Source organism: Aplidium turbinatum, chromosome 6 (assembly GCF_918807975.1).
Source record: "Aplidium turbinatum chromosome 6, kaAplTurb1.1, whole genome shotgun sequence".
Lineage (NCBI taxonomy): Eukaryota > Metazoa > Chordata > Ascidiacea > Aplousobranchia > Polyclinidae > Aplidium > Aplidium turbinatum.
Genome location: NC_137477.1, coordinates 17,776,010 through 17,797,935, shown reverse-complemented (window position 1 = coordinate 17,797,935; position 21,926 = coordinate 17,776,010). Strand labels below are relative to the sequence as shown.

At 38.7% G+C, this 21,926-nt stretch overlaps 5 protein-coding genes across 7 annotated transcripts; 4 read left to right on the top strand and 1 right to left on the bottom strand.

Annotated features, from left to right (window-relative positions):
- Positions 1–4,483: 4,483 nt before the first annotated feature.
- LOC145772464 (uncharacterized) lies at positions 4,484–7,670 on the bottom strand. The gene is made up of 6 exons (XM_082584342.1): positions 7,507–7,670; positions 6,910–7,232; positions 6,127–6,261; positions 5,751–6,031; positions 5,043–5,634; positions 4,484–4,518 (listed from the first exon to the last, which is right to left on the bottom strand). Exons 1-6 carry the CDS (start codon positions 7,668–7,670, stop codon positions 4,484–4,486), a joined length of 1,530 nt encoding a protein of 509 aa, XP_082440468.1.
- A 3,430-nt stretch (positions 7,671–11,100) lies between these two features.
- On the top strand, positions 11,101–16,474 carry LOC145772463 (uncharacterized). Its single transcript, XM_082584341.1, has 5 exons — positions 11,101–11,104; positions 12,972–13,374; positions 14,011–14,125; positions 14,699–14,927; positions 16,134–16,474. Exons 1-5 carry the CDS (start codon positions 11,101–11,103, stop codon positions 16,160–16,162), a joined length of 780 nt encoding a protein of 259 aa, XP_082440467.1. The 3' UTR covers positions 16,163–16,474.
- Positions 16,203–16,850, top strand: LOC145772462 (uncharacterized). Its single transcript, XM_082584340.1, has one exon. The coding sequence runs from the start codon at positions 16,203–16,205 to the stop codon at positions 16,848–16,850; it is 648 nt and encodes a 215-aa protein (XP_082440466.1).
- LOC145772315 (uncharacterized) lies at positions 16,468–20,293 on the top strand. Of its 3 annotated transcripts, XR_014289289.1 has the most exons (6): positions 16,468–17,504; positions 17,777–17,947; positions 18,454–18,624; positions 18,780–18,932; positions 19,091–19,741; positions 20,202–20,293. XR_014289289.1 is itself a non-coding variant. In XM_082584192.1 (5 exons), the coding sequence occupies exons 1-5, from the start codon at positions 17,024–17,026 to the stop codon at positions 19,465–19,467; spliced, it is 1,353 nt and encodes a 450-aa protein (XP_082440318.1). In that variant the 5' UTR covers positions 16,468–17,023; the 3' UTR covers positions 19,468–20,220. The 3 variants fall into 3 exon arrangements, 2 of the variants coding, with proteins under 2 accessions (XP_082440318.1, XP_082440319.1); XM_082584192.1 differs by having other exon boundaries at positions 19,091–20,220; XM_082584193.1 differs by lacking the exon at positions 18,454–18,624 and having other exon boundaries at positions 19,091–20,220.
- Positions 20,294–20,864: 571 nt separating this feature from the next.
- On the top strand, positions 20,865–21,404 carry LOC145772461 (uncharacterized). The gene is made up of 2 exons (XM_082584338.1): positions 20,865–21,144; positions 21,277–21,404. Exons 1-2 carry the CDS (start codon positions 20,865–20,867, stop codon positions 21,393–21,395), a joined length of 399 nt encoding a protein of 132 aa, XP_082440464.1. The 3' UTR covers positions 21,396–21,404.
- The last annotated feature ends 522 nt before the right edge of the window (positions 21,405–21,926 follow it).

Here is a 21,926-nt window from a genome sequence, read left to right as displayed (position 1 = left end):
GAAAAGGTATGGACCTTCCCCTACTTAAGTCTACCTTGAACACTTTTCAGTCATTTGCGTGTATTTTTTAAACTATTTATGCTAAATATCTCAAATTTGACCATCACTGGGTGTAACCAGACAAAAACTCACAGCACTTTGAAAAGCACTATAAACACATTGATGCAGCAGAACAAAAAATAGGTGGGGCTACTTTTAACACTGTCCAAACTTATGCTCACCAACATAGCGGTAAATCGCTAAAAAACACTAGATAGCAAGAAAAAACACTAGAACACTAGATGCAATCCAAAAACACTAGACCTAGTGGAAAAACACTAGGAGTGGCACCACTGATTGAAATGAAACCAGCAGTGCGACTGAACTACCAAAGGCACACACACACACACACACATACAATTATGACGTAAGCAATCCAGCAGGCTTCGACCAGACAGCAGTTCAAATACATCACAGTAATCTGGGTACATTGTTTTTTGTTTTATTATCTTTATCCTGCATTGCGGGAAAGCGGACTTGAGCGCTATGCATCGGTGTAGGCTACGCCTTCCGACGTACACCTGACCCACGCTGCAGCCGACTGCAATGTCTGTTTCCGGTTGTCACGATTTCTTTCTATCTCTTACCAGGAAAAAGACTTGGAAAGGTTCAATGACGTAGTTTAATAGGTCAAACCGAAAAGCAGTCAATTAAATGTCGAATAATTCTACTATAGTGAAATGATAATCTGACTTCTTGAAGAACTTTAACGAACGGCTTCTCAAATAACTCTAATTTCGAACACAATTTATATCAGCACCAATTCTCATCTACTTGTATTCAATTACTTCAAGTCTCAATCACCAATAATTTCTGCATCAACTACCAATCCACAACTCATAGCACAACTCTCATAACCAACTCAATAATAATCATCATAATAATCCATTACGCAAATTACACCACTATTTATAAAAGGTTTGTTCGGTCTAGTAACTTCGAGAAGGTTACGTAGTGTTGCATCACACGAACTCATCGTCGGTCACGTAGCATTGAGCGGCATAAACAAGCAAGTTTAAAGAAGACTCGAGATTGTCACGTAGGGCCGAAGGTTGTAGAAAACACGTTACATAATACAGATTTCGTCATCAGAGGTTACTTTAGGTCAATACCCGATAATAACACATCGCTCAAAATTCCATAATGAAAACAGCACATTCTGTCAAGACGCAAAGCAGCCCGACACGAGGCCTTACACATTGATTGTGACATACGCCCCCCCTTAGAATATTGTTGCAAACAATATAACAACACAATCAATACAAAACACACCACAAAACAATTAATTACTCAATAAAACAGTTCTCATAAGTCCATCGTTGCATGATCTACCAACGATAGCTTTTCTCAAAACAATATTCACGTTTTCGGCGAAAGTCTCCAACGTTCTCAACATCTTCAGTGCATCGGCGAGCGAGATGACCCATCTTCTTACATCGGAAACACCTCCTCTCCGGACAGTCCTTGGCGAGATGACCTTCTTTATGACAGTTGTAGCAAGCCTTTTCATCAAAAGGGCAGCTCCTGGCTATGTGTCCAATCTCCCCACATCGGTAGCAGTGGTTGTCACGGCAACGTCTGTTTTCCGAATGTCCGCCGTCAGCAACGCACTCCCTGGCGAAATGTCCGCGTCTACCGCATCTATAGCAAACTCCAAATGGTCGTCGCCTGCCTCTTCTCCTCGGTTCTTCGCGCTCATTGTATCCATGACCGTAAGATCGTCGCTGGTTATCTGCAGAACAATCTCGAGCAAAGTGACCATTCTTGCCACAAGAATAACAAGTAACTTCAGAATTTCTCTCAATAACATTTCCGATTATAAGATTAACTAAAGGGTTTTGTAAACATAACGCTTTCACAGTCCCACTACAATACGGAGTTTCGATATATATCTTCGCTAACGGTCCTTGGATTGAAGTGTTATTTATCGACATCACAATTCCAGTTTTTCCCGTTAACTGACTGTCTTTAACCAAATCTCTCCTCACCATTATACCCGTAGAACCAGAATCACGTAAAACTTTTACCTTTTTGTTTCCAACTGTTCCATCCACTACTGGCAGGTAATCTTCAGGTATTATTTTTTCGCAAACATCTTCATCCGGTCTCTCCTCCTCAAGCGTGGGTTCAGGAATCATTAATGCACAACCGCATCGATAAACGTCAGTGTCTTTATCTTTTCCAGACTGATTGGATAGGGAAAACGACTTGTCCTTGCATTCCTTCGCTTCGTGTCCTTGCCTATTGCAACGATTGCACCACTTCCTCGATTCCTGATGATTTCTTTTAGTCTTCTTCCGGCAGTTAACAGCCTTATGACTTAAGCCATTACAATTAAAACAACGTACATCTCTTGGAACAGCACCTCCTTTAAAATTATTTATTTGCTCTTCGTCATTATCGCATGACAACGTTTCTTCGGTCGACAACTTCTCATCATGAGCAACTAAGTACTGTTCTGCCACACTGGCTATTTCTTCTAGAGTCTTTGGACTTCTCTCCATTAGATAAACAGACAGATCTTTTGAACATGAATCTGTGAATTGTTCCTTAACTATAAGGTTTGCCAATCCGTCCAATGATTGTTCGACCCCCGAAAGTTCAAACCATTTTAACAAAAGGTTTCTTAAACGTTCAATAAATTGACCTGGGCTTTCGTGTCGTTCAGGCTTTGCCTCACGGAATCTTTGACGGTATCCATGCTCGGAAAAATTGTATCGCTTTAACAGAGCTAACTTCAATCTGTCGTAGTTCATGGCCTCTTCTTGCGAAAGTCTTGAATATACATCAAGAGCTTGTCCCGATAATAACATGCTTAGCTGGGTAGCCCACGTTGACTTCTCCAATTTGGCTATTGTAGCATATCTTTCAAATCTTAACAAATAACTATCCAACTCATCTTTTTCTTCAACAAATGATGGCAAATCTGGACGTCTAACTTGCGCCACAATAACATCTCGAGCATTATCGTTAGTAGAATTAGATCGCTCACCAATGTCCAGCTTTTGTCTTTCTAAATCAAGTCTTATCTTTTCCAATTCATATTGCGCTCTTCTTTCTTCAGCTTCGCGTTGCGCCCGCTTCTCTTCGGCTTCGCGCTGTGCCCGCTTCTCTTCGGCTTCGCGCTGCGCCCGCTTCTCTTCAGCTTCAAGTTGTGCTCGCTTTTCTTCAGCTTCAGCTTCACGCTGTGCTCGTTTTTCTTCAGCTTCAAGTTCTGCTTTCCTTATTTCACGAGCAGCTCTTCTATCTTCTCTTTCGTCAGCTTCTCGCTGAGCTTTCTGGTCCATTATCTTATGATACTCTTCCATCACAAACTGAGACTTCTCATTACCAGTCAGCCCCATTCGTTCAGACATGCTCCTTAAGTCTTCAATCATCTCATGTTTGACAGTATCCGCCATCTTGACATTAATTTATTATTCTTTCAATAAATCTTCGGTATTCTTCGGTTTTTTCTTTTTCGGTTTTTTCCGGACGAGCCCCCAGAATGTCACGATTTCTTTCTATCTCTTACCAGGAAAAAGACTTGGAAAGGTTCAATGACGCAGGGATATCTACAACTACGGGATTGCTAACTAGAAAATATCTATGACAGGAGCGGGCCGACGTCAAAATCACCACAATGTGAAGATACGATGCAATCAGGAGGCACTCAGTCAGTGGCGTAGCCAGGAATTTTGAAAGGGGGGGGGGGTTGACGGCCGGCGGGCGAAGCCCGACGTTGTCTTCGCGAAAGGCGACACCCAGCGGCGGGGGGTCTGGGGGAACTCACCCAGAAAAATTTGAAAAATACTTTGAATTTGGTGCGTTCTGAGAGCATTTTCAACAAAAATGTTGGTATAAATATTCCTGTAAAATGGTGCTGTCCAGTGGCATAGCAAAAGGATAAGATCATGTTTTCTTGGGCATTTTTCGGTAATAAAGCTAAGTCTCTATGTTTTTTCCTTGTTAATTCCTGGCTGAGATATTTGAATGTTTGGTATTGGCAAAACTCGCTCTTGTGACGTCACACGCGTGCCAAAGGGGGGGCTGTAACCCCCTAAACCCCCTTTGGCAACGCCACTGCACTCCGTCATCTATGTACAAGTACAAAAGTGTACCATGTAACTAACCGTATATTTATGGAATATTCAACTTGCGTCGGCATGTAGCCATCAGGCTAAAGAAAGCTCTACCACAAACGTTAATTATGAATACGGTAAGCAATAAGAGAAAACAAAATGGGTATGCATCGTAACAGGAGTCATAAATTCAAATTAAAACGTGTGCAGTAGATATGAAGCAATAAAACAGATAGTTTTCTTTTAGTTACACAAAATAAAGCATAAAAATACTACCCTAAAACACAATAGAGCAGTGGCGTGGTTGGAATAGCGAATACAGTAAAGACGTATAATAACCAAGCACACACAGACATTAGTGCCAAAATAAGCGTTGACAGTGACTAGCTCGTCTGCAGACTACTGATAACCGAGGAGCCTGAAAGGTGTGATAATATTGCGTAAACTCCAACTTTCATGAGCCAAACACCTGAAAGCATTCTCGCTAATGTGGATATAATGCTAGCTAAGCAAGAGCCGAAAAAGTACCGGCATCGACTGAAATCAGCTTTGAAAAGTACTTCAGTACTCCATACTTGGCTCAAAATGTATTGTTGGTACCAGTAGCGGTATCGGAAAAGTACTTCCCACCTTTAATCGCAATGAATTATAACATTATGCACAAATAATACTGGATAGAAGTCTGGTGACAATCATACGCATAATACATATAGTGTGAAAAAAATGAAAAATACAAGTTCAATACAAATGACATGTGAAGATATGTAAGCATATTTCCTACAACTTAAAATTAGCTGCTACTAGAAGCTTTTGATGTTAGTTTTCTGATTTTTCGAAGCAGTTTAGGTTGTGGTGTATCAACAGTTGGTTGACTGTTAAAACGTTTAAGCCGATTTTTTGAAAAACAATTAAAAGCACATTGCACAATTAAGTCAAACTTACAATGCCCAGTAGAACATTTTGTATTTAGTAAACTAACAAGAATCTTTGATGAGCAAAGCATCTTTTTGATTGCATCAACAAAGGCACGCTGATGACTGTTTAAAGATAAAAACTTTCTCATCATAGAAGGATCATTAATGATGGCCTGATAACACTGAGCAGCCAGTACAGTTGTCCCAAAGCAAAATTCAGACGGTTCACATAAACCTCCTCGGTTAGCCATTTCAAACAGATGCTTATGCTCATTTGGGATGGAGCTCTTCAAATCAGGCTCATCATCTCCCTTTATTAGCAACTCCTTGCAAGCACAGCACTTCGTGCGGCGTACAATGCTGCGTGCAATGTATCCGCTGACATAGTAGGCAATAGCAGCATCCGATTCTGACATATCCTCTAATACAATACCAAGAAAAAAGTCTGCAAGCCAAACCTGCTCTTCATTAACTTCACTACCATCGTCATCATTAGAAAAAATGTCAGAAATTCTTGAGGCTGCCAACAGAGTTTGCTGCTGTAGCAAACTTAAGCAACGTATTTTCTTTTCAGCCAAAAGCAGCTGCTTGACGGAAATAAAGAAATTGCCGCCATTGACCTGTATACAAAAAATGAAACTCAATATATGTAACGCACTAAAAGCAACACCAGCGAATCCTTAGCAAACCATACAGTGATCTCTAATAATACTAGTACAGAATAATATAAACTGACCTGCCTATACCAGCCAAAGCGGCCTTCAATAGGATCCGACATAACCTTGCCTGAAAGCAGATAATCAAAACCATGATTGGTTTGAAGGTAGGTGGCAAGTTCAACTACTGCTCCCATGGACTGAATGCAAGCTGTGAATGTCTCGTTGGAAAGCCCAGCCGTTCCACAAACACGCCATTCTTCAAAAATTTTTGTTGCTTCTTTCAAAAAAAGCAACCCAACATGATTTGTCTCATGGCTGATGCTTAATGGAATGAACATAGGATCTCTTTTCTTCTCTCCTAAACAAAGTACCAAAATTTTATAGGGTTATACATAGGCTCAGCTTATCTGCACTATAGTGCTTGTTTCTTTGACCTCCATAGACTGTACATACCTTTAAAACAAGTTTTAACAGACATTACTTTCCAAATGTTGGTGACAAAATTGATATATCGAGCAGTTTCTGAAAATGCTGAACAAGCTGTGCTGTAATGATCCAAGCCACGAACAGTTGATTCATTGAAAACACCTGCATGCCAAAAAATAACTAGTCAATAGTCACACAAAAATACTAGTAAAGCATTGGCATGAACACAAACACACACCTTGCACATAAATACATAAAATTTATTACCAGCTATATAGCTATAGCTTGAACATAACAAATTTACGCTATGCTGATGATACTGTTCTGTTGGCTGAATCACAAGAAGATCTTCAAGAAATAGTGGACAATGTTAACTCAATTGCCAATTGGTAAAGAATTTAATATGAAAATTAACGCTAAAAAGACCAAATCAATAATAATCTCAAAATCATCAGACACTCCAGTACTCCAAATTATAATTGACAATGAAATTATACAAAAAGTAAAATCTTTTTCCTATCTTGGACATTTAATAACTGAAGATGGGAGGTGTGACCATGGAATTTTGAGACGGATAGAAATTGCAAGAACTACATTTGGAAAAAAGAAAAAATATTTTAACCAATCAACGTTTAAAATTACCAATTCGTCTCAGGATCTTAAAATGCTATATCTGGTCAACACTATTATACAATTTGCACTTGATTACATGTTCTTCAAGTTTTTGAAGAAGTTACATTGAATGCATTTTCTACCAAGTTGTACATTTGTACAATAATGCATTTATAAGAACACTAACCAAACACCTACTGAGAGCATGTAGTGGAGATGTCCGTGAAATGCTGCTTGGATTTAATGAGGATTTCTTCAGTTTGTGAGCAACCTTTAATGCCTTGTCTTCTTCCATAGCATACAGGCGAGACAAATGATGAAATTCTGCAATACATGACTGACCAAGCAGGTGCTCATGGCCAGTACAAGGGAGATGCATCCTTTTCCTTTTTACAAAATTGTTGTAAATATTCTTCAGGTTATGAGTAAAATCAAAAAATAAAAACAGTTTTTCCTCTTTTCTCAATGGATGCTCTATGCTGTGCGAAAGCTTTCCACCACACAGATCAACAAACAATTTCCTATAAAACAAAAAGTACAGCTTAAAGTGGTGAAAATGGTATATACAGCAATAGATGTCACTTTGTTTTTAAACAATGTTTATAAAAAGTTGCAAATGCAACAGGCAAAAGTTTGAGTTTTTATTTCATTGAGATCTAAGAGACTATCGAGCATATGAGAATGAAAGCATAATAAAATATTTTATTTAAACAATTATATATATGAACAGCTTACGCAGTAAGTACCCAAACAAACTACCGGTACTATGATGTAATTAGAAAAATGTTATCTTACCTGTTACAGACATGATTGTCTGCAGATACAGCAACTACAAAAAAGATATCATTGAGTGCAAGCATCACACGTTCAAACCAACTCTTCAACAAATTAGTGTCAAGTTTTTCTAAAGGAATGAGACAAACAACATCTTTGTACTTTCCACTTATTGATTGGACCATAAATGTCAATACAGTTTTTGCAGGCTGACCTTCTTCAGTTAAACCAATGAAAGAGCCACTAGTATATTCAACACGCTGAGCAGTATACACTTCGTCCATCATTAAAACGACAATTCGTTCCCGTTGAGATAATTCAGATGTTCGTAATCTTAAATATTCCAAATCCAGTTTTGCAAAGTCAACAGTCATTCCAGTAGAAAGCTGACGAAGACGGCTTCGACAAGGCAATACAAAAAAATTTCGTAGTTTTTTATAAAGGGATGAACTGGTCAGTTGCCATAAAAATGCAGTAGTGATAGTATTGGTGGAATAGCGACGAGCATTTTTTGGTACTTGGAGTAAAGATATTTGTTCTACAATAAATTTTAATAAAGGCACACATGTGTTTTCATTGCAAATGGTCAAATCTATGGATGCACATTGCTCTAGACATGATGCAGCTAACTCCAACAACTGAGTATGACTTATACTATCAAATGACTTGCTGCATAGTGATTTACATAATGCCAGTAAATTTGTAAGCTCAGAAATGGTTGTTAAACATTGAGAAGCGAAGAGATGTTTATAAACTATGCGAGGCAGGACTGCAGAACACACATATGCTTGAACTTCCAAAGCATCAGTAACAACAACAGAGGATAGAAGTTTGGGTGCAAATGTGAAGTCTTCAGAAATGGCAATATAATGAAACTGGATATTTGATTCTTTGAAAATAACGACATAACCACTTGGTAATACTTCATTCTGAATATTTGTCTTAAATGAAGCAAAATTTTTGATCACCTCTTGTTGGAACAGATTTTGATTTTGTTGTTCAATGACAGAATTTTCTTTTTTCAACCTGGCAGATGCAGATGATGCAGTTTTGCGAGGCACAGAACTTGCCTTTGTCAGATACTGGGGTAAAGCCAAAAAAACACGAGGAACTGCAACAGATTTTAATCGCTTTCTTTGCAATGTACTTGAACCCCGTACTTCCATTCGATCAATTCTTGTATCACAAGAATCCGTTACAAAGTCATTCTCATGAAAATGCAGGGAACATACTCTGGATGACTCTGTGACAATCCAATCTTTCCTCGGAATTACTTTTATCCATTTTTGTTTTAGCTCATGTTCTTTAGGAAACCTATATAAAGCAATTTTCTCTTTACTGTCATTCGTTTTATAACCAGTTTTACAACCTGGTACACAACATTTATACACCATCTTTCAGTTTACATTAAATACAGATAGAAACTTAACACTGCAATTTAGCTGAAAGCAATATACATGGATCGATAATGGTACAAGCAGTGTAAATATTTTTAAGGTAGGCTGTCATGAAATATTTTTACTGGCTACCGGTAATTTTAGTAAAGTGACAGTTTCACTTTACTGGTGACTGCCACACAAAATTCTTGAAGTCTAGTTTAACCAGGCCTACTCCAGAAGCTGAACTGGCCTTTCCTGTCTGCTCATTCATAAAAACAAGTGATACCTACTGCCATGAATCAAACTTGTGATCAGGTCAGCACCTTCAGTGAAACTTGCCTAGCCACTTGATTATCAACGTACCGTAGCTGGTGAGAATCAGCAACAATGTTGGTACTGGTAAGCCTAATAACCCCATAGTGTGAGCATGTACTGATGCAACCTGCCATCAACTTTGCAGAGTAGCCTACGATTAGTACATGCAGGGCAGGCATAGGATTGTTGTAGTAGTAGGCTACGGTACCATACAAAAAGTTAATGGCATTTAATGCCGCATAAAAGACAAGGGGGAAAGTCTATTTGAATTGTCAGATTACAAAAATAGATGTTTCTATATAGTTATAAATAGCCTAAACTCAAGTTTTTAAAATTTTTGACTAGTTAGCAGGAAAGTTTATATCCTAACTTGCATATATTGCTTCTGCTGAACCCCTAGCCTAGCACACCATTTTAGTAGCCAGCCAATCTAAGCAAAGAACCACTACAAAGCTTTACATTTACTCCCTTTACTTAAATCATAACCAAGAAACAAAACTAATTCTGCAGTGACAATCTAATAAGCACAGAGTTATGAATTCTCTGGTCAGCACACTGCAAACTTGCAAAGGAATTGTGGAAACACTTCAAAGTTCAAAAATACCGTCGGCCCGCTTATGACAAAATTGCTGAGTCATTAAACGTGAGTTAGCAATCCCGTAGTTGTAGATATCCCTGAATGACGTAGTTTAATGGGTCAAACCGAAAAGCAGTCAATTAAATGTCGAATAATTCTACTATAGTGAAATGATAATCTGACTTCTTGAAGAACTTTAACGAACGGCTTCTCAAATAACTCTAATTTCGAACACAATTTATATCAGCACCAATTCTCATCTACTTGTATTCAATTACTTCAAGTCTCAATCACCAATAATTTCTGCATCAACTACCAATCCACAACTCATAGCACAACTCTCATAACCAACTCAATAATAATCATTATAATAATCCATTACGCAAATTACACCACTATTTATAAAAGGTTTGTTCGGTCTAGTAACTTCGAGAAGGTTACGTAGTGTTGCATCACACGAACTCATCGTCGGTCACGTAGCATTGAGCGGCATAAACAAGCAAGTTTAAAGAAGACTCGAGATTGTCACGTAGGGCCGAAGGTTGTAGAAAACACGTTACATAATACAGATTTCGTCATCAGAGGTTACTTTAGGTCAATACCCGATAATAACACATCGCTCAAAATTCCATAATGAAAACAGCACATTCTGTCAAGACGCAAAGCAGCCCGACGCGAGGCCTTACACATTGATTGTGACACCGGTTGTCTACTCTACTTATAACTTAAATTTGGTAGGGGAAGGTATGGACTGATGAGCCACTTTTTCACAATAAAAGCTATAATTGGTTAACTAATTACTCTATAATGACGAAATTTCAGCACAACATAGTGTGACCACTTCAGTATATTGTGTAAAAAATTCACCCACATATAATTATAGGATCAACAAAAATATTTGACAACATTGACGGTGATCAGAGTGGTTCAAGGGTGCAAACGCGTTTGGACCCTTGAACCACCGACTATGGACCCTAGAACCACTCTGATAAGTTATAGACCTTAAAGATGTTTAGAAGAAACTTTTAAGATACAGTAAATACACTGTCAAATGCACACACTGCTAAGAGTTTGCAAAAATAGATTAAGCAATATTAAACTGCGAAAAGTCGGTTCAAAACTTTTTAATGTCGACTGTTTGTTTTGTCGTTCCTGCAAGGGGTGGGGGGAGTACAAAAACAGTTGCTGAGGCATCACCAGCTTCCCTAGTCATTTTATAATATTTTACACCCCAATTACAGTACACAGTAATTTCTAAAATAAATGAAACATGTTTATTGTCTCTCAATTGGGCATATGCTAACAGATGAACTATGGTTCAAGGGACAACATTTTTGGTGGATCATGGGTCAGAACTGTTGGTGACAAATTTATATCTTAGCTTTACATAATTAGAATGAAGTAAAGTCTAAAAGAACTATACTAAATCCTGCACTATATAGCCCATTACAATTTCTGAATTTTATATCTCGATGCTAGCTGTATTGAAGTTTCTACAAAGCTCCAAACGCAAATGAAAAATTTTACTAAAACACCTCAAAATCACACCTCACTCTCTAACTTGCAAAATTTTAAAAGATTCAATCCAGAACTTTCCAAGAAATACTATTGAACTAAATGCAACTTATTTAGTTGATAAAAAATCTACTATAAGGTTTTATTCGAATTTGGAAGGGGGTGGCTCATGGGTCCATACCTTCCCCTACTACCCTTTACTCGAAATCGATCACTGGGTAGAGGAAATTATCGTAAAGTTTCTTGCCCAGAGAAACATCAGCAAGTGCGGGTGGCTGGAGTCGATCATGCAGGCTCACGACTGCAAGCCCAACGCGCTAACCACGTGTACAGGGTAATCAATAAAGAAATCCTTCTGAAAAGCAACCATACTGTCTGATCAATGTATTCTGATAGTTAGGATGACTTCTAACTTTGTCATCCCCCGTTTTTAGTCAGCAGAAGATAGTAGGCCTATTCTGTCAATTTCCTTCCGCTGCCTCGTGTTAACAGATGATTGTAGATTTTTAGTCCACTCCAACCACCCTCTGTCATCGATGGAACCATCCCCCGTTGTCTCCTCTGTTACAATAGTCTTACTACTACATCTGTTACAGGCTTACAATGATTCAAAATAAGTGTAAAAAATATTTTAAAGGTTTGAATTTTTCAAATATTTTTTGAGGTTTGGATTGATAACTTCATTATGCATGCGTATGATAGGGCATAAAATTGCAGAAAACACCATCAAAACAAGGTGAAGGTTTGTATTTTTGGAGATGTTCTGAGATGTAAAAGCGCTAATAAAATGATTTTTCGATTATGGAATTTTTGAAACATTTATTTATTTTGACTGAATTAGGCAATTAATCAGGCTGAGTCTGGCAACACTGACTCACTGAAACTGGTATACTGAGCAGAAAAACAATTAAAATTCTGCATTTCTGCTGAGTAGAGTTGGATAATTGGCTTGAGCAACGAGCAATAGGCCTACGTGTAAAATGATCCGAAGTTTGCTCAATTTTCAGAAAATGGAGTGGATCCGGAGTTTCATTTTTATAAAAGTTTTGGAGTGGATTCGGAGTTTGGTTCAGCAACTTTCATTTCAGTTAAACCAAATAAGTACTTTAGGGAGCTGGTATACAAGCCCCCCCCTGGTAACTCATGACAGACAGGACTCCACCAAATATATAGGGTGAAACTACTTTACCTTTGCTTTACTGTTCACACACTTCAATCCACATGTTTTGGTCAATTCCTCTTTGTCATGAGTTACCAAGGGGGGGACTTGTTTGTATACCAGCTCCTTGCCGGCACTACTATTTGGATGCAACTTAATTCGTATCATAAACAATTTGCATCGTGAGTTCGTACCTTGAAAAGATTGAGAGAAAAATATAAAAAAGCCGAAGTCGCTGATCGCAGTTTCCGCAAACATTTAAAAATTTTCCGCAAAGAAACAAAAACTCTTAAGATCATTTAAAGAAATTTTAAAATGTTTGCGGAAACTCCGATCAACCCTAACCCTTTTAAAATGTTTGTGGAAACTTCAATCAACCCTAACCTTTTAATATGTTTGCGGAAACTGCGATCAGCGACTTCGGCAAACTCTTAGGATTATTACCGGAAATTTTAAAATGTTTTCAGAAACTGCACAAAAAAACAGAAACTGCGATCAGCGACTTCGGCTTTGTTCTATTTTTTTCTCTTGATCTTTTCAGTTTCGAAGTGGCTATTCTTACAACATATTGTAAAACTAGCCTCTGAAGCTATTCTTACAAGCACCACTCAAGCAAGACGTTGTTTACTCGAGCAAGACCTTAATGCGCTCAGGCGTTTCATCCGACGACGCTCATACGTAATTTCGCGCGCATGCGTATTGGCTTGTGCTGCACACTTGATCGCAGAGTGGACCGCGGTAGTTGCTGATTTTGCTGTCCAAGAAAACTTTGTCAATGTTTATGTGAGAAATTCCATAACAATTGAACGCGCAAAACGACGTCTAGCACTTACATCCACAAAAACCTGGAATGAGCAGTTGAAGTATCGTACAATACAGTATGCTTGTGTGCATGGAGGAAGAACACCCAAATCATGTAGTCAAGGAAAAAGACCAAATCAAAGGTAAGTAATGATGGTTTTGTCCTTGGTGCCCATAGGTTGAGCTACTCATGTACGGTAGCCTATATGCATAAGTTTTGCTAATAGATTGAGTTTTGCATAAGTGCAAATTGCCTACATTCCTTATGAATGCTGAGAACTTAGCAAAATGCATATATTCTGCTGAACCATTCCTGCATGCTGTCTATTGTAATTTCCATTGAATTGTCATGCCCAGAATTATTCCTAAGTTGCATTGAATTACCGTACCCATTAGTTTTGTCAATTTCCCCATAAGTTACGTCGAATTGCTCATCAGCACAATTTGTCGAATTACCCGTAAGTCTCATGGAATTATCCATAAAGACATGTCTTATGGGTCTTCAACGCAGCTTTTTGGCAATTTGACGTGACTTGTGGGTAAATCGACTAGATTTATGAGAATGCTCGGCTGAACTTGTGGTAATTCAACGTGACTTTATGGGTAATCCAGCCGGACTTATGGGTAATTCAGGTGGGCTTATAGGTAATTGGATGCAACTTATGGGCAATTCGACATGACTTGCAGGTAGGCTACTTCAACGTGAGTTATGGCTAATTCAAGTGTACTTATGGGTGATTCAACACGGCCTATGTCACCTCATCTTTGTTGTTTTTCAGTACTTTTATCAAAGGTTGTCCATTTGGAATCAAAGTAAATGCAACGTCAGATGGAAAAGCGCTATGCATCACTGAGATTAGTAATGTCAATGATCATAATCATGATTTCAATGAAGTATGTGGAAATAACCCTTTGTAGTAGTCATAGCCTTTGAGCTATGGTCACACTAGCTCTGTATATGATGAGGCTTTCATCAGAAATTATGTGAAGGATAAAAAAGAGCAATAACATTAGGGGGGGGGGAGGTTAATCGGCTTTTTTTTTCAAATTCAATTTTAACCCAGGTTTTAGAATACAACAGTACATTCTAAGAACTCTAGTAAAAAAATTTGAAATTTCCGTCCAAAACCCCCCTCTATCCAAAAAATTACTTTTCGTGTACAATTGCATTTTGATTATGACACTTGAAGTTCAAATATTGTTTGCTACCGGTACTGTACTAAAACACGTTAAAAATGTTGCAAGACAGATTTTCTGATCTTGACTTCTTCGTAAGACACGGTAAAGTGGTCATTTCACTTTGCGCGCATTACTACGCACATGCTGAATATGACCAGTTTGTGCGAAACTGGTCATATTCAAGCCGCCGATTCACCAAACCTGGTGATCTTGCCCATCTCTGTGGGTTGGACACCTGTCAAATGATATGTCGTTTTCTTGATTATGTGCATATAAATTATTTTTCAGAATGCATTTAATTTGATGCCTAAGCAACGAAGATTAAATGAAACAGAAAGCAGTGTGATCGGAGAAATGTTTGCCACCAAAGCAAATAAAAAGTTGGTACAAAAGCACATTGCAGCTTCTACAGGAAAAACAGTTATTCTTAAAGATCTGCATAATATTGCCGCAAAACAGAGACCTTTGTATGAAAACACCTATGATGAACTTATTAATGAAATGAAGAAAGAAAAAGGTTAGTCGACAGACAAAACTTTTTTGTCTGTTATGCAAGATATGTTCATGCTAAATAGTAGAGATGACTTTCCATGTGCAGTATGATAAGTAGTGATAGAATGAGCTCCGGTTCCGGTCAAATTCTGACTCCGTGCTGGAGGTGATGTGACTCCGGCCTAGCGCCGGAGGTGTGTGTGCAAGCTGTGGTCAGGGTCATGACCTTGGATAAATCTTTTTTTTTTTTGCATCATTGTAGTACTGCAGCAATGCAAGAATAGGCTACCAGGTTGCCTGTAACATTGGTCAACACCGTAGGCGTATTTGCAATCTATAGGTCGCTGCTGCAGATTGATTGTCACATGATATTGTGTGTGAGCATTCTTCTTGAACCATTTCAGATATAATGTCAATTAAGCAATTCGCGATTGACCTCTCGCTGTAATGGTTTAGACTGCAGATGAATTATTTCGATGACGTGGGTTCAATTCCCACCATTGCTAGTTCAATTTTAAGTGTTGACCGCCTGGTTTACCGGTCAATAGACTTCGTCTACTGCAGCGAACTGCGGATTACCAGTACGCACATCATAGTAGGCTACACAAGAAAAATATCTAATTTTCAGACGTTTTTCTATTCAGAAAACGTTTGTCTAGTATAACCAACACAGAACCCTACAACGTGTGGAAAATTTGCAACATTGAGCTAAAGGGTCAATTGAGAGTATTTTTTGCTTCATTTTCTTCACAAGAATTCATTCTACTTTCCCAACCTCATGCTCCAAAAATTTTTGTTGCAACATAAGGCGCTATGGGGATTGTAAGATTGAAAGCGGGATCAAGGAATTCAATCAAAGGTCTTCAATATCTTGAAACAATTCTACATTGAGTGGATAGAAATAGAAAACATTGCTAAATTTGAAATCTACGTAAAAGTTTACTCCTAATGGATCCTTTTAACGGACCCTAAGCATTGCCATGTGGCATCTTTTAGAGAATTGGGTGAGAGTGGTATACAACCGCTCAGTTGGAACATTGATTATATGATGTAAATATTACCAAAGGCATAAACATCCTTCCTCTGGCCAATAATTAGAATAACATAGAATAGAAAACAAATTTCACTAAAAGTTGATGTTTTTGCTTTTAAATCTGATGTAGTCTGGCCCAGGATTGCCAAGATTCTTGCTTTGTAGGGTATACTAATCCTCAGTTTATTTTCATTTTAGGTGCCGCAGTAGATGTGTTTTGCAGATGATGACAAACAATTGCAGGCGATATACTTTCAAACGAAAGACATGCGGGAAACCTTTGCGGCATATCCCGAAATGCTGCTGATTGATGCAACCTACAAACTTAATGACTTGAGAATGCCATTATATGTTATGCTGAATGTTGATGGCTTAGGTCAGAGTGAAATTGTGTGTCTGTGGCTTGTAGCCACTGAAGACAAACTGACTATCAGCAAGCTGTTAACTCAGTTTAAACTCCACAATCCAGCTTGGGATAAAGTGGAGGTTGTAATGGCTGACAAAGACATGACAGAGCGGGATGCCATGATGAAAATGCTACCTACTGCAGAAATTTTAATTTGCTATTTTCATACCATTCGCACTTTTCGTAGAGAAGTTTCCATGGATAAATTAGGCATTTCTTCAGCCCAAAGGCAGGTATCACTTGAAATTTTAGGAAAACTGGCAAATGCCAAAAATGAGTCAGCTTATAAGTTAATGTATAACCAATTCGTTGAAACAGTCCCAATTGCTGTCACAACATATTATAACGATAACTGGCATGCTATTCGACATCAATGGGTGGATGGACTGAGCAACTTGAAAGCTAATTTTTTGAACAGAACTAATAATCGACTGGAATCCATCAATGGAAAGTTGAAAAGTGTCATAACAAGACCTACTCAGGAATGGCCATGTTTTTTAAAGATCTGATGGCATGTATCCAATCTCTTTCCACCGAACGTGACCACAAAGCGTCAAATGCTTTCCTTAAGGTTCCAATGGATGCGATTTCAAGTGTGGCGGAGAGACAATACCAACAGCTACTGACACCATTTGCATATATTCATGTGCAACAATAATTCAAGTTAGCGGAAAAGGTTGTCATGTCAGACATTTTGAATGATTCTGCCATAGTAAAATCTCGTGTCCATGGGGAATTGGCAGTCACAACAACAGCATGTCCTTGTGGATTCACATCATCAATGCTGCTACCTTGTAGGCATGTCTTGGCAGTTAGAAGGCAGCTCCATATGTCAGAGTACAATCCCAATCTTTGTTCAGAACGGTGGACAATGCAATATTTTCTTAAATCCCATCGCCTGACAAGAAACTCACTGGACAACGGTCCTGCATCCACATTACCAGCTGTTGAGATTCTTAACAAGCCTCAAAGAAGATGTGTTTTATCAGAACAGCAAAAGTATCGCCAGGTTCAAGATATTTCCCAGAAGATTGCGTTAATGATATCTGAACAAGGAAGGGATGAATTCCAATACAACCTGGATAATTTACGACAAATTGCAGAGTTCTTGCAGGAAGGAAAGAAATTCCAAGTTGTGAACTTTTTGGGTCAAACTCAGAAAGGTAGGCCTATAATTATATGCTAGCACTATTTACTAAATCAGAAAAACTAGACTACTTTTTCAAATATCTGAAGAGATATGGGTTAGTTACTGCAACTTGCGTCGTGATTTTGCACTTTTGCAGTCAATTCTTTTTTGAGCAATGATTTTTATGGCGTTGAGCTATCCAATAGGTGGGCTAATATGTACTGCATGCGCACTAATTTACGATTATACAAGGTTGCAGATGCTCAGTAATTCTGCTTTTGTGAACAACTGCATGATCCTTTTCAGGCACTGATACTGGAAGTGCTGCTGCAACATCTTCCAGCAATGATCCTGGAATTGCATTTCCTACGGTCTCAAACAGTACTTTACAGCACACACCCGGTGACGTCTTGTCGACCGTTGATACCAGTGCGATTATGATGCAGACTCCGTCCAGTTCTGTTCAGTCTTTTACAAGTATGTGCTGTTTCTGAAAGCTTCATTTCTGATTAGTTGTCTTTTTTTTCTTGCATTGCATGCTGCGCTTACACTACGTTTCATGTTTCTTAAGATTATAGCACGGTCTGCATTATTTGATAACTAATGAGTTTATTGACAGGTGATGCAGCATTCTGCAAATAATCATCGAGAAACACCTAGCAGATTTTGATAGATACTGGATTGGTTGGCATTCGGTAACCACGCCAGAAGCATGTTTTGGCTGCAACAAAATCTTGTTTTCAAAAGGTTAATGTAGATTTGTTGACACCTCAAGTGCTCGCTTCCAACTCAAAATGCGGTATACCACAATATCTACTGCCAGTGCACGTATTTACGATTATACGACATTATGTTCCGCCCAGGACCGTAACCTCGTCAGTTTGGTCCCCATTGCAACAGTGCAACACATCCAATAATTGTCCAGTAAAGACTCGTGCAACGCTTCTATTGTTTCTTCATTGCTCAGAGGTGATCCTTTTCAGGCACTGAAACTGGAAGTGCTGCTGCAACATCTTCCAGCAATGATCCTGGAATTGCACTTCCTACAATCTCAAGTAGTAGTTCACAGCACACACCCGGTGACGTCTTGTCGACCGTTGATACCAGTGCGATTATGATGCAGACACCGTCCAGTTCTATTCAGTCTTTTACAAGTATGTGCTGTTTCTGAAACATTCATTTCTGATTAGTTGTTTTTTTCTTGCATTGCATAATGCACTATGTTTATTAATTTTTTAATAAAAACGTTGAAATAGTGATGTTTTCTACGTTGTAGCTTATATTCGATTCTCGTTGTGTTTATTAACAGATGATGCAGGATCAATTAAATTTCCACCGAAGATGATGAAACGTGGCAGGCCAAAAGGAGCTGGATTGACAGTCATTGGGTTACCACGCAAGAGACAAAAAAAGAGCGGACCAATTCCATTCAGACTGAAGTCGTCTTTTCAGAAAGAAGCAGGTTTGTTGCATTTATGTTTGTGTGACTTCATTTTTGTTATAGCCTACGTTAGTTTAAAAAACTACACTTTGACTTCTGTGGGCCTGCCTAGCCGATAGGCTACGTCAAAGCGTACGTAGGCTACATCAAACAAAGTCACCCATGGTCATATTTTTCAGCAATACTCAGTTGGTTTGTCGATTCTGAGGTAATAGAAGAGGTCTGGCGTCCATTCAGCGATCGACTGATCGAAGAAAATGAAATTGAAACATTGCCCGAAAGAATTCCAATGAAGTGTTTAGATGAAAACATTGCCATTGCTTCTGTGCGAAGACATTTTTCTTTTGACGGTTGGAAGTTGATGGAGAACCTACTGACCACTTTGCGAAATAAAGGCCGCTGGTTGTGCACCTCCTGTTTTTTAGATCTTGATGCAGGCGACAGCATCATGTGCGACTCGTGTCTGGATTGGCACCATCTGAGATGTCTTGGTAGAACAATGCCGCCAAAAACGAAGTCTTGGTTCTGCAGGAAATGCAACCTTATGGAGAAGTGACATTGAATGTTCAGGTGATACTGCAATCTCGGTTTGTCAATCAAACCAAGGATATGTAAACCGTGACCTACGAAAAGACTTATTGGCCTTGACGCGTTATGCTTGAAACTTGTAACATTTGATAAAAATCGTTTTTTCAATGGTCCTCACATAAAACGCTAACGATGTGTTCTTGAATGACTAATGAGTCCAATCCTGGCATTAAAAGTTCTGATTCATTTAGGACATTTAACATTCTTTGGGAGAGCTGGCTGAAAGTCATGGACTACTACAGGTTTGTAATGTAGTTGCTGCAATATACTACGGTCCAACAAGACCTTCAACAGTTCACCAATATTCAACTATTTTACTGTTTCCAACTTCACACAATTAGTATATGTTGAACTCTTTCATAGCAAATGGTGGTACAGAACTTGAAAATAGCAAGTAAAAGGTAGCTCGAAGCTGCAGTTTTTTTTTTGACTGACTCATCAGGAGCTGTCATCAGAATAAAACAAACCTAAATGTGGTGAAATAGTCTATTTATAGTAGAAGGAAAGAAGAAAAACTGGAGCTTCAAACTATCAGTTACCTTATACGCGCTAAATCCAGATTTGTTGCATGTGTGTAGTATTTACATTTCTTCACTGTAATCTTAGGCTATGGCATAAATGCTTTGATTTCTTATGGCAAAAAATGGGTGATGAAGATCCATAAGTTTATAACAATAAAAAATCAATTGTTTATTGTTGAAGTGGTTGGCTTCAGTTGAAGATGCCATGAGATCCATTGAAGAGTACGAAGCAAAAGCAGGAACGAAGCTTGTTGTTCAGAAACGAGCATACGGTGCCATGTTAATGTTGATTTTTAGCATCCTGTCATTGTAATTCACTAGTGTAATAAGTGTTGATATTCATACTACAATAATAAGCCTTTTCTTTGTTGACAAAGATTCTGAAAAGGTTTCTGCAAAGCACAGTGTTTTCACCAAAGTGGAGGTTAGGCATCATAAAAGAGGAAACGGTTTACTAACTGCAAAAAATGCTATAAACATATGTAAATGTGTTCTGTTTCATCAACTTTTCATCTCGTTTCTTAAAGACACGCAGTTTTCAGGTGTAAAAGCTTTGTTGATTCAAAGTGACCTAGCCTACTTTACTGACCTCTTTTGTATTTTTTCCATCTAGTTTGCCAAATCCATACGCCTATGTGGTGTTATTGATTGGACCAAGTGACATGTCCAGCGGTAACCAAAGGCAGGGTTTGGGTCACAACCAATGTTTGTTTTGAGACAATTTATTTTTTAACATATTCACGTAGTAGGCTTGGTGGTTTTCAATGTTACGTACAGTACCGTATATTATTTCTGTAGGCTACTATCATAAGATGAAAATTTAGTTGATTGTAACTCATCTTAGATGAAGAGAATACGATTGTTGCATCGTTACGGCCAAGGCATTTGCTTCTTGGATGCAACTTACAAGACGTCCAAGTATTCCCTTCCTCTATTTTTTCTTTGCGTCAGAACGAATGTTGGTTACCAGGTTGTTGCTACGTTTATTATCCAAAATGAACAAGCTTCGGACATAGCAGAAGCACTTTCTGTTGTAAAAGGGTGGTCAGAAAACTGGAACCCTTCGTTTTTCATGACCGATAAATGTGAGGCGGAAATCAAGGCCATCGAAAGCGTTTTTTCAAGTTAGTGAATTGCATTAACATTTTCGTTGCTTGTGTGCACTGTGCTGTCTCCATTGCTCATGCATTTGTGTCGTCACTGTTAAGTTGCTACTGTACTTTACCACTCAGTGCCCACGACTTCTTGTTCCGCAGATTGCTACGTGTTACTCTGTGCCTTTCATCGCGAACAAGCCTGGGAAAGGTGGATGAGGAAAAGTGACAATGGCGTTCGCGATGATAAAGCAATTGTGCTGACATACTGGACGCAATGAAGAAAGCAACTACATAGAACAGACTTGTTTGCAATCAAACCAGGCGACAATGAGCGATTGGCAAACGCGATACCCCCCTATTCAGGGATAATATGCGTGTCTGTGACCGCAGGGGACCTGGAGCCGAGTTGTTTTGCACGTTGATAGCACCATGCAGTTGCAAGCAAAGTGGGGCGTGTTGTCACAGCACGATTTCCATGTGATAACCTAAGCGTATAACCACGAGTTTTCAATGGAAGGCATAGTTTTCAGTTCTCTTTCGTACAAGCAGTGAAGGTTAATAAATTTGTCACCACAGCAGAAATTATGAGGAGTGCCATTGCATTTTGGGCAAAATCAGGTTTTATAGCTAAACTAAAAAATGGTCTGGCAAACTAAGGTATGATCATAACTGATCAGAAAAGGTACCATTCGTTAGCTTTAAGCCTGATCTTTTCATCATACCAAACAGATAAGACATGCAAGTAGAGATGTACACATGGTTGTTGAAACCACGTGATTTCATACCACGGGGCGTGTTGTCACAGCTGT